General features: G+C 43.2%; 1 protein-coding gene across 3 annotated transcripts in view; it reads left to right on the top strand.

Annotated features, from left to right (window-relative positions):
• LOC137437702 (cyclin-I) overlaps nt 1–16,405 on the top strand; it is a 27,138-nt gene that overhangs the window by 9,552 nt on the left and 1,181 nt on the right. Inside the window, exons 3-8 of one of the 3 annotated variants that reach the window (XR_013620972.1) lie at nt 2,000–2,134; nt 12,456–12,530; nt 13,050–13,190; nt 13,830–14,048; nt 15,819–16,256; nt 16,366–16,405. The exon at nt 16,366–16,405 is cut by the window's right edge and continues 1,181 nt beyond it. Coding sequence is in view for 2 of the 3 variants with exons in the window: in XM_068132224.2 (XP_067988325.2) it covers nt 2,000–2,134; nt 12,456–12,530; nt 13,050–13,190; nt 13,830–14,048; nt 15,819–16,136 (888 nt within the window). In the remaining variant the exon portion in view is untranslated. Of the gene's footprint in view, nt 1–1,999; nt 2,135–12,455; nt 12,531–13,049; nt 13,191–13,829; nt 14,049–15,818 lie in introns of all 3 variants that reach the window. The other 2 variants (XM_068132224.2, XM_068132226.2) reach the window with 2 other exon arrangements.

The raw sequence follows: 16,405 nt of genomic DNA, 5'->3' as shown, positions 1-16,405 counted from the left end.
ATTCTCAATAGGATTCAAGTCTGGGTGTTGACTGGGCCACTGAAGGACTTTCACATTCTTGTTCTGAAGCCATTATAGTGTTGGTTTGACTGTATGCTTGGGGCCATCGTCCTGGTGGAATGTAAATCTTCGCCACAGTCTAAGGTCTTTTGCACTCTGAAACAGGTTCTCCTCAAGGATTTGCCTGTATTTGGTTCCATTCATTGTTCCCTCTCTCCTTACTAGTTTCCCAGTCCCTGCCGCTGAAAACCATCCCCATATCATGATGCTGCCACCACCACGATTCATGGTAGGAATGGTTTTACATGGGTGATGAGCTGTGCTTGTTTTCCACCAGACGTAGCGCTTTGCATTCAGGCCAAATAGTTCAATTTTCATCTCATTAGACTAGAGAATCTTTTGTCTCATGCTCTGAGTCTTCCACATGCCCTTTTGCCAACTCCAGGTGTGCTGTCATGTGCCTTTTTCTCAGGAGTGGCTTACATTTGGCTACTCTTCCATAAAGCCAAGAATTGTGAAGTGCTGCAGAGAATTTTGTCCTTCTAGCAGGTTCCCCCATCTCGGCCAAGAAACTGTATTTCTGGCGGAGTGGTCATTGGGTTCTCGGTTACCTCCCTGACCAAGGTCCTTCTTGCCGGGGATTGCTCAGTTTGGTCCGACAGCCAGCTCTTGGAAGAATCCGGGTTGTTCCATATTCTTTTCATTTCCTAATGATGGAGTCGAGGGGTGTGAAGACTTTTGGAAGGCACTGTGTGTGTATGTATGTATATATATATATATATATATATATATATATATATATATATATATATATATATATATATATATATACCAGGGTTTCAAGAAATTTTAGCTTTTATAAGCTTTTATGTACACATGATGGAAACAAACTATAAATGGTGCTTGAAAGTATATATAATTCAGCTAGTTTTGTTAATGTTGTTGCTATTGGTGTTGGTAAATCCAGAATTCCCCCAGGTTTCTTTACGAGTTGACATTTTCTGATGAGGCAACTTCTACATCAGTAGTAAAGTCAACCACCACAATTACCGCATTTGGCTCCTGAACTACTACGATTAAATCTTTCACATATCACCTCGTACCAGCAAGACAAGGCTCCTTGCCACTATGCTGTGAATGTATGTCAGTTCTTGGATGATGTCTTTCCAGACAAGTAGATCGGTAGACGTGGACCAATTGCTTGGCTACCTTGTTTGCCTGTCCTGTCCCCATTGAACTACATTTTCTGGGGCTATGTAAAACTATTTGTTTCCTCATGAAAACCACATTATATGGATGAACTTAGGGCTACGATCTCAAATACAATTCACGAAATTTCTCAGCGGCAACTGGAGAATGTTTTAAACAAGTTGGAAAATCAGTTTAATGATGTACAGTATTATGAAAGATGGCAGTTATGTTGAAACCTAAAACTTTGAACTGTATTCATTATAAACTTGATGAATGATAATTTAATGTACCATTTTTAGTTTATCTCTATCATGTGTACATCAAAAGTTCTAAAAGTTCAAAATTGCACAAGGACTTTATGGACACCCTGTATATTGTTACGGGTTCGAATAAGTCTGATATTTTGAGAGTCACCGACATTGGAAAGGAGAGAATGGAAAGGGTTACAATTCCACCATTTCTTTTTTTACATTCGTAGGGTGTTGGATTGACCAATTTATCAGGCAACTGCACAAATTGTCTCTGACGCGAGTAGAAAGGTGGAAGACGAGACACATTTGGAGAACAGGTTTCATATAAGTAAGAATCTTTACTACAATCATATATGATTGAGGTTTGGAAGCAGATATATGATGGAGACTAACCAGGTACATTGGAATATTTTTGCCAGCATTTTAATATTCTTTATTCCTGGCATATTAAGGCGCAGCAGATTTTTTTATGTGGTTGGATTGTTGAGATCTCATCTGTTTCGTCCTTGTAAAATAGTAAATAGTTAATGAGCATACATCTCTATGCGAGTGTACAGGACTTCGCTGTCTCCCCGAGCCAGAGAAAACAGGTCGTTCATTGGTTGCTCTGCCTGAACACCTCTCTACATTTCTACCCTGAAACATTTGCGCTGGCCGTGAGCACACTCGACCGGTTCCTGGCCACTGTCAAGGTTTGCACAGACCCACAGTTATCACTGGCCTGCATCTGGTCATACATTACTTCCTGGTGCATTTTTCCCTGTTCATGGTGTGTGGTGTACATTGCACTCCCATAGTTATCTCCGCCACCAAAGGTGGATGGAGGTTATGTTTTTACCCCTGAGTGTCTGTTTGCTTGTTTGTTTGTCCGTTTGTGAACAAAATATCTGAAAGTTGTGGACGGATTCTGACGAAATTTGGCAGATATGTAATGTACGTGAAAGGACGAAATTATTAGATTTCGGTGAAGATTCGGATCCGGATACTATAATTTTAAAGTGATTCTTCACCATTGGAAGATAGGGCCAAAAACGATACATAGCAGGATATCTCAAAAAGTTATGGATGGATTTGGATGAAACTTGTTGGACAGGTTGTGTGTGTGACAAGGGAGAATCGAAGAATGTTTCTACATTACATAAATTCTGTATTGTGATTTTCTGGTCTACTCTGAGATAAAAAAATAATAAAAAGGTAAACTGTTCACCAGGCGGAGGTATGCTCTCTACTGAGTGCCGTTCTAGTTTTTACTATGATTACTTACTCTAACCTTCAACAGCCATTCAAGAGAAAAAAATAATTCCTTTAAATAGACAACTTTTTATTGTTGTTTTAGTGACGTGAGCCAATAGCATTGTGAAGTAAAACTTTGTGCATTCTTTCTGAAAAATGTCTTTGTACAACACGTGAGAAATATATTCAAATGTGAATGCAAGCAACCAGCCTGAAGTTAAACAAATATGGTTTCAAAGGTTTAAATATCCTCACATTCTGTGTAATTGTAGCGACATATAGACGGCAAACTCCCAACAGGATGCAACCGCACCCGGGCAGTTGCCGTCACACTGAAGCTTCAAGGATCGCCAAACTATCACTGTTTTTCACGAGCTGATACCGAGCGGTAAATGTCGACCAGCGATCCAGCGGGGTCTATTATCATGCCGGTTAGAAACAAATATTATTGTTTCTTAAGAGTTAAATAAATATATTTTTATTAAAGAAACGGCGAACACAAATCCTGAACATGAAGGAAACGATCACTATTTCCCTGTAAGCCATCAAGTAGGCCAACATTTCCCCTGTAGGCCAAAACAAGCACACGCACACACACACACACACACGCACGCACACGCACACACACACACACACACACACACACACACACACACACACGGCAAGAGAGGGGGAAAGGCACATGGAGAAGAACATCAAGAGGGACTCATTCGGTACAGCGCAGGAGCGGGAGCCAGACAGAGAATCACCGTAGGGGCACGGAAGAGACAGACATCATATCCAGAGTCCAAGAATCCCAATAGAGTGAGGAGCAGAATTCTTCCTTTAGAATCTGGAGTTTTATAGGCACCTCGTGCTCTGTTGCATGTCTCCTCCCCCTGGGCGTTCACAAATCATTAATAAATCGTTGGTAATATACCACAGACGGCAACAAACCAATGGGTATCCTCTTCCACATGCGGATGGACAGCCGCAGCATATTTGGGGAGTGAAGGGGGCAGAATGAAGGGAGGGATGCTAACAACGAAGGTTGGTGGGGGGGAGGGGGGGCAAACAAAATGACACATTATTCATTTTCATGTACAACTTGAAACAATTCCACTTGGTGCACCTTGCCGGAGGTTATTGCCTTCTCCAGCCCATTTCCCCAACTCACCTGCATCCACATCAGCAAAGCTTACTGCGTCGTGACAGTCGGAAAAGGTATTCAATTTTTATTTATTCATTCCAATTTTTTTAATACTTAGGGGGTTGTTCAATCTTATTGGTGTGTCTTTTGCATCCAATCTTTCCCCTGACCTTGTCAATCCATCACAGAGCCCCTTGACTCATATAAGGGCTCATCCGATCACAGTTGACTATCTATGAAAGGTTATGTGGGCCTATCTGGAGCTTTTCCAAACTTGCTTTCAATTTAGCAACTTAACTTTTCAAAGATGCTCCGGTTTTGTCCTCTCGTAGTGGTGGTCCGAACCACAAATCCATTACGACCCCATCTCTCAGCCAAAGCTCAGCACAGAGGGTTGTCTCACGCTGGGCGGTCCAATCACTGGCTCCCCAAACCACAAGGAAAGACTGCCAGTTTGACTCCCAGGCAAAACTTCTCCATGTGGCCCATCCTACCACAACTATAGAACGTATCCAGGAAGGACCACCATGGACCTTAGGGGGATTTCTCACCAGGGTCTGCAACTTGGGTTGCACCTCGACGAGTTTGAACCTCCTCACTGCAATCTACCTGACAACCATTTCCCCTTTTACTAATCTGACAATTGCTGGCTTTTCCCCTTAACACTTGGGCAATACCATTTTCCACTGGCTAGTCTTCCTCTTCAGGAGCCTTCACATGGTGGACTGTCACACTCTGCCGCTCTCTATCGCGCCCACCCTTTCACAAAATGCTTAGCATGGCCGTGCACCCAGCAGCCTTCTGGGTGGTCTCCAGACACTGGAGTTTCACCAGTACCCTCCAATGCTGAGAGGAAGAGCAGCCAGGAATTTCTCGAAAGCTAGCTTTCCCCATGCCTGTGTTGGCTGGTCCTGATGCACAATCCTCAGGGATTGGTCTATGTCCTTGCCAACTCCTGCAGTGATTCAGGTTTATTTTATGGTGTTGGAGCTGAGACAAATCAAATCGCTGTGCACCGCTGTGCAAGACCGGTAGATTAAAGCAACGCAGATTTGGCCACTGATCATCAGACCTTTCCAGACCACAATTAATACCACTGTGGCTGTCCCCTGCAGAATTTCCATCAGATTCCCTGTGCAGTCCAACTCAGACCAATTACTGAACTACACACTCCAATTGCATCAGGAAAGCCTTCAAGCCTCCTGACCCATCAAAATTTACCTGTAGGCTCATCTTTCCATAGTAGTAGGGTGGCTTAGCAAAATTACCGTTACACGGTGGACAAAATCACCAAATTTGGCATGAACACTCCTAATGACCTATTAATCAATATTAGCCGAGGAGCCCTCGCGAATTTTTACGCGTATTCGTGTAAAACCAAAAAATCCAAAATGGCCGCCATCCAGTAATTAAAAACACATTTCCCGGGTTATATGTCTGGACTCATGTCTGGACTCATGACAACACTCTAGACTCATGGATAGCAAAAATTGGTATCAAAATGTAAATTTTTAGGACACTGAATGTGTATTTTGATATTACAATATCACCAGTAAATTTAAAGGGACATTCAGTGATTTCATGTGAAGGGCGCCCTCAATGTTAGGGGGGGGGAAAGCTTTTGGCTTGAATACATTGCTTATAACTCCAGGTCATCAATTATTGCGAATGATAAGCTGTAAACATTGTACCCTGGAAATACAACATTATCATTAGGAGTGCAAAATATCGAGCCCAAGAATTGGGCGTGTCGCTTATTGGATGTCACGCCTACCATTACAATCAGTATCCACTATAAACCAATGAGAGGTTTAGATTAAGACTTAATCCATGCCGTGCTTTATCATTGCGGCGGTGGAAGACTTTTCGTAGAACATAGGCAGTAGTGAACACACAGCTGGAGGGTCTTCTATGGGAGGTTGCTGCGAAGCATGATAGGCAGCCCAGACGATGGCATCTTCATTGGTGACATCCTCCTCTAACAGTGCTAGTGCATGTTCGACCCAACTATTTTCCTGGATAAGTGCCTCATTTAAGCAGGTCTTGGTTGGCTCTGTGTTACTCTCAGGTACTTCAATTGCAGCGGTTGTTAAAGCTACAGCAGGGACAAAAGCATAACTGACCGGGAGAGACTGCTGTGTTGCACCAGAAGGGGGTATCATAGTAGGTGGTCTGCTCTCACCAGGATCAGTTTGTGTTGGAAACTGAAAGAGACTAATTCCAGTCCCATGAAAGGAGTCATGTGAAGTGGTTGAGCTAGGGTTATGGTCTAGGTTGTCTAGGGCACCAACAGTAAACAACCCTTTCCGGAGAAAAGCAGGGCATACAACGCCGTCTTCTTCAAATCGCTCACATACAGATGTGGCAATACAGTCCTCAAGGTCCATAACCCTGTCATATGAAATGCTGATACCCATCTGATACAATTGCTGGATGAGTTTCTTGCTTCTTGTCAGTCCATGAATATTGAGACCAATGTAAATGGGGAGAGGTGGCTCACGCTCCAGAGTATGTCTTGTTTCAACAGCTGATTCAGATGGAGTTTTCTTCTTTGTGTTGTAGAGAATGGTCTGTCCTATAGTGAGGCAAGCCTGTGATTCACATCTGTCTTGATCTTTCAAGTTAAGGCCATTAAGTATAAAGGAGACAAGTGATTTGAGGCTTGGGGGCATTGAATTTTCTTGACATTGTGTTGGGAAACAGCCAGTGAATTTGAAGCATTGATGGTTGAAAATGTCTTTGCGGATTATCGTTGCAGCTTTTGCTAGAATCTCAGCGTCTTCTGAGAAATCCCGTTTTTTCAAAGCTTCCTTCAACATATTTCGCATTCCTTCTTTGAAAACAATAACCGTGTTTCTACCATCGTTCTGTTCCTGTGCCTCTGGGAAGTGTTCCAGCAGTTGACGCTTCAGCCTAGTCTTGTTGACTTCTTTGTGGATACCCATGTCCTGAAGACGATTCACATAGAGTGAATGAATCTCTGAAAGCTTAAAGAGGAAAGTTCCAGAGTCTACAGCTATCTCAATGTAGCTTGTCAGCTCTACAAACACTCTAGACTCATTCACTTTTTCATTTACATTTGGTGATTCCCGACTCAACTTTCTGACGAGACTGCGGTAACGATTTCGCAGATGGGTCAGGCATTTTAAATGATACTTTGCTTCCATCGCAATCAAATCTCCTCCAACAATTCGAGCAAGAAGCTGTGTGTCATGTAGCTCTGTGATCATACATCGTATATTGGTATCAGCATCATATGTTAAAACTTGAGAGAGCTCACCGTCCTCATGTCCTTTGTCACAGAAGATGCACTTTGCTGTGTTTATCGTTTGGCGCTTACTTGATCTCCTTTGAGACTCGACAGTGTTGGGGACACCCCTTTTCTTTGCTTGCGTCCTTGTCAACTTGGAATTGTTATATTTCAAATGGCAAGATTTATGCCAAGATGCATGGTGGGTTACAAAATCTGCAGCAGTAACATCACTGCCAAAGTAGATGTTAGTTGGAAGTGCATCAATGTCTCTGAACTGTTCTACATTTGTCAAAAATGATGTATAAGCATCTGTCATGTCACGACTTGCTATAGGATTCTGCAAAGGGCATTTCAAAGGTTCAGATGTGTGTTGCTGACAAATGATACAACAATTCCAATCTAGATCCATCTTGTATACGGGCTCGTCTCTCTTGGCACGATGTCTGAATCCAATCCGTACCAGCAGTTTCCTTGGCTTTCAATCGGTGCTCTGAAATTGAGAAAAAAGTATATATTATTCACATTAAAATAATATCAATATAAATAACTTAAGTTGAGTTTGGCAAAAATATAAATTTTACTCACAAGTAATATTAATCCAGCTTTAATTTAGCATTCACAATGGATGTCCTATAATACTTTCCATATGGAAAATTTATTGTGATAACAAAGAGAAAAAAAACACATAATCAATCACATTTATTTTCAAGTCAAGATAGGGCATCTGATTTTTTGTTTTCACTAATGATGTCCTATAATGTCTTCCGTAGTTTTAAAAATGGCCTGGGCAACAGCATTGTTTAACAGTTGCTTTTTATTATATTTGATTTATACGTATTAATCATTATCATGGGTAAAGTTAATAAGTGCTATATAATGCAGTATAAAAATATCTAATTAGCCAGAATTTTCTAAATTCCTGATATAGTGCACATTGTGTTGATTATTTTGCATAGGCCATTATTTATAGGAGTGTTTAAGCTTGTCTAATTATGCTGATTGTTACCAAATGTACATAAACACATACTTCTGTTTAGCTAAAAAAACCTGACTTGATCACTGAAGTTCTGTAATTAAAGATAATAACTTGAAAAGTTGCTTACTTACCATAAAATATGTAGATTGTTAACAAAGGAGGCCAGAAAACTTTCCACCAATACATGTGCTTAGCAGTATAGTAAAGACAGCCTGTAGTCACAATGTCGCCCTCTAAATTAGGTATATAACTACGGATACCCACAAGGGTCACATTAAGGTTAGGATAAAAGCATAATTAAAACATTCACATTATTTCCATGTTCAAACCCTTGTCTCAAGAACGCACTATCTTGAGAAAAAATAGTTTAGATCACTTTTAAATTCAATTAGTTTGGATGTTGCAGTCAATATTATGTAGTTTGATTTCTTTGATCTTTAGACCTACCGGAAATAAACAACCATGTTGTCCATATGTGGTAGGTTATTTGTGTATCTTTTTAAAAAATAGGGCTTCAATAAAAATATTCTGGTATAATATAATCATACTTTGGTACAATTTAGCCATCGTATGACCGCTAAAAACCAAGGAAATTGCTATTTCAGCATAAATGGCGGCCATTTTGGATTTTTATGTTTTACTTTAATATTTCAGGAGGGTGACCGAACATGTTGAGGACATGGTTCTGATATTTAAGTAATATTTTGATACAATTTGGCTTTCCTCTAACAACTACAACCCAAGAAAATTGGTATTTTATCATGAACGGCAGCCATCTTGGATTTGTTTGTGTTACCATGGTTACGTACATATTTCGAGAGGGCTCCTCGGCTAAAATCAACTGATATACCCTAAGGAAGCCTCACACCAAAAATGGCGCTTTTGTCCGCCCGGTAACGGTAATCTTGAAAATTGACCCCAAGCCACCCCGCTATAGGCTGGCTGAACTGTGTCCCCACGGTCTGAATGCAGTCTTGGGATTACATTCCCCAGAGGCTGTTCCTCAAACAATCTGGCAACTACAGGTGTCAAAATACAGCTGCTGACAATGTCTCCTGGGTCAAATTCACCTCCTCATGAGTATGACTTGGGTACCTCCTTACCTCCTCTCTCAGCCACTCCTGCACCTGAGCAACCTGCTCTCTTATCCAACTGTCACGAGGAACCAGCTGCTCCTTTGTGACACCACCTAAACCCAATTCAGCCAATCGGACTCCCACTGACACCTTTCATGTAAAGCCTGCTCCTGCACGGTTATGTGGAACTGTAACTCTGTCTGTTAGGTCCTCGCATTGCTCCTTCACTTAAACAATCATTTTGCTATGCCATCGCAAGCTGGTATCCGCACCTCCACAATGGAGCTCCAGGCCATTACAAACCCAATACACTTTACTATTTACTTGCTCCAGCTCCACATCTACTTTGAGTTTCACTTTCCAACTTATATCACCTACATTTTTACATCAGTTTCCTGTTGTGCCAATTTAATGTCTGGTGCCATCCTTTCTACCATTCATTGCAATTTGTCGTCGAATTTGCTTTCCAATTCCTGAAGCATAACTTCATCATCCTCCTTAAATTTAAATTCCAATTTCTACAACATATCATTACTTTTATTAAATTTCATTTCCATGTTCAGATTAATTTCTGTGAATTTCCATGGTTGTTAATTTTGCATTGGCCTGGTTGAATTAATCCTTGAACCCCATGAACATCGCCATTATGTCCTGCAGCATAATCTTGGCATTTACCTGCGTCACATCTGACGAGTCCATGGATGGCCTTCTTCCTTGAGTAACACTGCGGGTGGGAGAGGTTCCTACGCCAAGCTCCTCACGACTAAACTCCCCGGCCTGCAGGATCACAGAATTAAAAAAAAAAAACCCAATACATTGGTCAGATGCTTGCCTTTGCCATTCATGTTACCTCCACAACTGCAGTCATGATGACTGCATGTTTGACGTTGGTTATAAGTTTAGATGTTGCCTTAAAGGCAGAAAAGATTTTTTGGAAATGCTATGGAGTCGATGACAATTTTAGAGCTTTGCCACATTGTCCACAGACAATTTTTCTGTCCCTCATCCTTCATACCTGACAACTTCCTTTTACTTGGCACACCCAAAAGCCAACCTGGATTGTCATGGATCGACTTCAATCTGGGTTTCTCTGTTCAAGATATTTCGTCCTTTTCCATCAGGTTTAGTAAAGTTGAAGATCACTGTGATTTATCAGAATAAGAGCAGATATCCGAAATGCAAAGAGTGTTATCGGAATTTAACGTTCTCATGGATTCCTCAAAACAGAGAGAAACATATCCTGCTGCCACTAAAACGTAGTTTTTTTTTTGTTTGCTTGCTCATGGTCCACTTACTGGCTCGGAACGTAAAGGAGGGTTTACCGTGGGAGTTGTATGCAGATGATCTGGTGTTGATTGCAGAAAGTATGGATGGACTGAAGGAGAAGATGAACAAGTGGAAGGAATGTATGGAGATAAAAGGTCTGAATGTGAATATCGGAAAAACGAAGGCGATGGCAAGTGGTAAAGCATGTGGTGAGGTGCAAAGAACTGGGAAGTGGCCGTGTGCTGTGTGCAGGAAGGGTGTCGGAGTGAATTCCATTCAATGTACAATGTGCGCTGAGTGTGTTCATCAAAAATGTAGTGGTTTGAGAGGGTCATTAACCAGTGTGGCAGCTACATTCTAGTGTCAAGTGTGCACAGAGGGAGCTGCAGATGGAGGAAATGTTGAGTTGGATCTTTGAGACGGCGTGAAGCTGGAAGGTGTGAAAACATTTTGTTACCTAGGAGACATGCTGAATGGAGAAGGTGGATCAGACTCGGCAACGGTTGCTGGAGTGAGATGTGCATGGAAGAGGTTTCGGGAACTGAGTGGCGTGCTGATGAGGAGGGGAGTGTCGTTGAAGCTGAAGGGAAAGGTGTATGCTGCATGTCTGAGAAGTGTTATGATTTATGGGAGCGAGACATGGGTAATGAACAGCAACGAAGCAGCAGCAACGAAGGCTGGAAAGGGTGGAAATGCGAATGGTTCGGTGGATGTGTGGAGTATCGTTGAGAGAGAGGAAGACAAATGATGAATTGCGAAAGATGATGGGAATAGAGCCTGTGATTGATGCTGTGAAGAGAAACAGTTTGAGATGGTTTGGTCATGTGTTGAGGAAGGATGAAAGTGACTGGTTGAAAAGAGTGATGGAAATGAATGTAGAAGGAAGTAGAGGACAGGGAAGACCGAGAAAGACTTGGCTAAAGATGGTCGAAGAAGAAATGCGGGCAAGGGGGTTAACAAGGGGAGATGCAGAAAATAGGGCAAAATGGAGAAGATCGGCATGGGGACCGCAAGGCTAAACCCCGCTCTTGCAGGGAAAATGGCCTTAAAATGCCTGTTGTTGTGTGTTTGCTCATGGTCCACTCTTTTTAGTTGTGATAGCGACAAATATAACCTGCATCGAGAACTCCGCCACATCACGACTGCCCTTGTATTCAACGATTATCCTGCCCACAAGATCATTACTAAACCACCAAAAGGTCGTGAGCCAACACCGGAAACCAGAGCATGTGTTATTCTCCCCTTCACTTCATTGTACATCACACCACATTCAGCGTATTGTCAAGATTGCCAACATATCAGTACACCATCGCTCGACACACAAGCTCAAATCTATCATTCACACACATAAGGACAGAAGACTTCCTAACCACCATCCAGATGTTTACCACATTCCTTGTGAAGGCGGTAAAGTTTACATTGGTCAAACTGGCAGGGCTTTCACTACTACACAGAGAGAACATCAAGCACATAACAGACTAATAATCATCGCATACTATTGACAGACAGTAAACTTCTCGCATCCACCAGCCACTGGCACAAAAGGAGAATCAGAGAAATTATGGAGAACCATTCACATCACATGGTCCCCCAAGAAAACAGGCTCTCCATTAGCGATATGTGGCTCTCCCTCATTAACAAGCAGACACCTACCAACATAGTAATCAACACAGAGAGGACAATGGACCATAATGAGCAAAACCACACCGGCCAATCAGCAACATCCAATGAACAACCAATCAGCACCCCACAATAACCAGCCAACGTGGAGAGGGCAGAGTGTGCAGTTCTTATAAACTCTGCTCCCATTCGTTCCAGTTAATTCCTCCTGTCGATGGGTGAAGCACGTTGCCCAAAGCGTTGAGGCCTAATAATCAAATTTGTCTTAAATTTGCTTGAAAGTCAGGTTTCCTGAAATTCCAGACTCGTGTTCATCATGTAGTGTGCACACTTTGAATCATCGAGATGTGTAACAGGCTGAGACGTATCGCTCTCTCCTGGTTATTAATTGTGCTGGAATTTAAGATTCCTTGCTCGGTCACATTTTTAAAATGTCATCTTTTTGTTCTTCTCCTCGTAGGCTCAACCAAAATACCTGAAATGCATTGCTGTGGGTTGTTTATTTCTGGCTGCAAAGGTGGAGGAGGAAGCTGAGGTATTCGCGTCGGAAGCTCGTTCATTTAATATTTACTTGTTAATACATTTGTGATGTAGTTTAAGTAACTTGCATATTAGTTATGATTCTCACTCTAATAAAATGGCAGCACGTATTGGGGCAATTCTGATATAAATTATTGTTTTATTGATTTTTTTTGATTGATCGGCTCATGGAAGAGTTGTACAAGAATCTCGTACAGGACAGAGACTGTGGGAGACATCCGTGTATTTTAAATGGTAATTACAAGGACATTGGTGTACAATGATCAAATACATTGTAACGTGGACGGTGTCGAGTAGGAAGCTCCTTTTGTTATACATTATGTATGTGTACATAATTCCACATCTACGTATGTACTTTGTGAATGGGAATTGAATCTGGCGTTGAGCATCATTCAGGTGGGAATGTCCTCCTACACAGGTCAACCCAGTATAATTGCAGGCTGATGTTTTTTTTCTGGATTTGGTCACATCATTGAGGCCTTCTTCTATGTGCCGCCCATCTTGCCCTGCCCAGATGGTGCCACGTGCTCGTCGGCTGGCACGCGTGAGCGCCTGTGGGCTTTCGCCCGCCGAGATCCTACGAATGGAGCGCACCATCCTCGCCAAGCTTGGCTGGGATCTACACGTCCCGACAGCCCTGCGATTCCTGCACATCGTGAGTTCCTTGTCCATGTTAGCGATCCTGCATTATTATGAGTAAACTCTCCATTGGTCGGAGTTGTCTAAACTTGACTTGGCAGTGAAACCACCTGATATGAGGGTTTGCGGGTATGAGGGTTTGCGTTTGAGAGACAATAGGTGTAGGAGGACAGCTCATGCTGTGTAATAACGTTAACTTTAGAGTTTTCTGTACACAGATGGTTTTGACTAATATAATAACCACCTTTAGAGGCCATTTTTCCCTGCAAGCGGGGGTTGGCCTTTTTCGGGAACCGTGGTTGTTGTTGTTTTTCGGTCCCCTTTTTGAAGCAATGTTTTACAGCAGGATGCCCTTCCTGACGCCAACCCTTTTTGCCGCCTTTTAACGACAAACAGGGAATTACCAGTGAACTGGTACTCAATTAGCCGACCTCGGAAGGATGACAGGCTGAGTCAACCCCCCTGGCGTTAATTCAACGATCGACCGGGATTCGAACCCAGGATCCTAGGATCCTAAGCTGGCACCCTAGCCGCTAGCCCAACACCATGGTTTTGACTAATGAAGGGCCCAATTAATTACCTCACGCAAGGACAAATTTCTGCTCTTTTTATACCTGTCCTAACAACACTGTGATGTTTTGCTTGATCCGCACAGTTCCTTCAAGCCGTGTCTCTGGCTTGTCCCACCATGTCTTCCAAATGCACAACAACGCTGGGCTTGCTCACAAGACATCTCGAGACCTGTTTGAGTTGGCACACACTGGCGGCCAGCCGTCCGGCTACCTTGGCTCTGGCCTTGGTCAGCCTGAAGCTCGAGGGCCTTGGGCAACAAGGCTGGCTAGGTCTCACTGCACCGCTTCAGGCCCGTGCCAAGGTACAGACTTAATCCGCAACAGTATACCCGCTTGATGTATGGGAGGAAGTTCTGGCTAAGTCGATCATCACACCTGTAGTCGCGTTTCAGTTCTTCGCTGTTGGTTTACGGCTCGTGTAAGTTTCACTTCGCGGGATCGCTGCGTTATTGACTAACCTGTGGTTGTTTGCCACGGCGAAATCCCATCGTTCATGGTTCATGCAAGTTATATAGGGTGTTGCAAAATAAATGATACTTTTTCCCCCCAGATTGTATTGACCACATGTTGCAAAATAAATGATAGTTCCCCCCCCCCCCCCCCCCAGATTGTATTAACCACATGTTGCAAAATAAATGATACTTTTTCCCCCCAGATTGTATTGACCACGTGTTGCAAGATAAATGATAGTTCCCCCCCCCCCCAGATTGTATTGACCACATGTTGCAAAATAAATGATACTTTTTCCCCCCAGATTGTATTGACCACATGTTGCAAAATAAATGATAGTCCTCCCCCAGATTGTATTGACCACATGTTGCAAAATAAATGATAGTCCCCCCCCAGATTGTATTGACCACATGTTGCAAAATAAATGATAGTCCCCCCCCCCCCCCCCAGATTGTATTGACCACATGTTGCAAAATAAATGATAGTTTCCCCCCCCCAGATTGTATTGACCACATGTTGCAAAATAAATGATAGTTCCCCCCCCCCAGATTGTATTGACCGCATGTTGCAAAATAAATGATACTTTTTCCCCCCAGATTGTATTGACCACGTGTTGCAAGATAAATGATAGTCCCCCCCCCCCCCCCCAGATTGTATTGACCACATGTTGCAAAATAAATGATAGTTCCCCCCCCCCCCCCCCCCAGATTGTATTGACCACATGTTGCAAAATAAATGATAGTTCCCCCCCCCCCCCCCCAGATTGTATTGACCACATGTTGCAAAATAAATGATAGTTCTCCCCCCCCCCCCCCCAGATTGTATTGACCACGTCCGCGATTCTTGAATTCAAATTTTGCATGCGTCATCATGACGTGTCACGCACGTTGCCTGCGTGTTGTCTCCGTCATATTTGCGACTAATGTTCGTTTCTTCGCTGAAATCTTTTAAAAGTCGACTTCAAATGGTTTCTGAAGCTAACGGTGGACATATTGACGCGTATTAAACGTGGGTTTTAAATTTTTGAATGAAATAAAGCCTTTGGATTTTCATCCGATTGAAACTTCATTTCATCTTTGGGGGAAAAAAGTACCATTTATTTTGCAACACCCCTTACCAGGCCTGTGCCTCACTTTTGCATGAATAGGGCCGTTTTACCTGACATATTGATCGTGCATGGTTTTCCTCCAATGTGTGATGACGTCAAAGTAAAGCTCACGTTCCTGTGGCTTCACCCGGATGTCGATTTAGTCTCGTTTAGAATTGAGCGTCTATAGTACATCAAGGACAGTCGGACACGAGAATATTTACGATTTTAGTCTGGGCTCACATCGTCGGGAAGCAAAGCCATCCGACAGTGACATCAACCAGGCCATGCTCTCGTCTCTCCTTGTTTTACAAATGACAAGCAAACTCTGTTTAACAAGCAACAAGTGCGTGATGTTCCATTGCACTGATAATGTTGGGAACAAAACGAACGCAGGATGCATAATCGTAAGCAATAACTGTGCTGTAAAGAGGTGTTGTACGAGTATTTCCCCTGTGTAGAGAGTATTCAATGGAAAACCAGATACTGGAATAACATTTCGGGTTTCCCGGTCCGTTTCCCCCCCCCCCGACAGATCCAGATTCAGGAACTGGTCCAGTGCCGAGAAGAAATCCATCGCTTCCTCTTCCCTTTTGACAGCTCGGCAAACCCTGTGTTCCTGTACAGCGCGTGTAGTCGACGCACTGTACCAATCTCCCTGCCCCGGATTCCGGACAGCCGCTCTCTTCCCGGGACTCAGGGCGACGCACCCTTCCCCTCGTCCCCGGATGCCGGCGAGTCTTCCTCCGGATCGGACGACTCGCCCTGCCCGACTCCGTCGACGGCTCGCCAGGGCCCGTTGTTTACAACCGGCTCGAAGCAGGCCTGGCCCCCCGAGTCGGCCCACTTGTGAAAGCCCCCAAGGCCGTTACATAGAAAAGATCGGGTGCCTTGAAGACGACCCGTCAGGTTGCGGATCTCCATGTCCGCCTCTGCAGCCGGTCGGTTCCTTGGAATGATAGAATGTGATGAAGTAGGTGGTGTCGTTTTTTTATACGTTTAAGTACGGAGCCTATCAACAAATGTAGCAAGTGCATGGAGGTTATGTTTTCACACCTGTCTGTCTGTTTGTTTGTGAACAGGATATCTCAAAAAGGTTGTGGATGGATTTGGACGAAATTC

Source organism: Myxine glutinosa, chromosome 12 (assembly GCF_964187855.1).
Source record: "Myxine glutinosa chromosome 12, kmMyxGlut1.1, whole genome shotgun sequence".
Taxonomy (NCBI): Eukaryota; Metazoa; Chordata; class Myxini; order Myxiniformes; family Myxinidae; genus Myxine; species Myxine glutinosa.
This window is presented reverse-complemented; position numbering and strand designations above follow the sequence as displayed.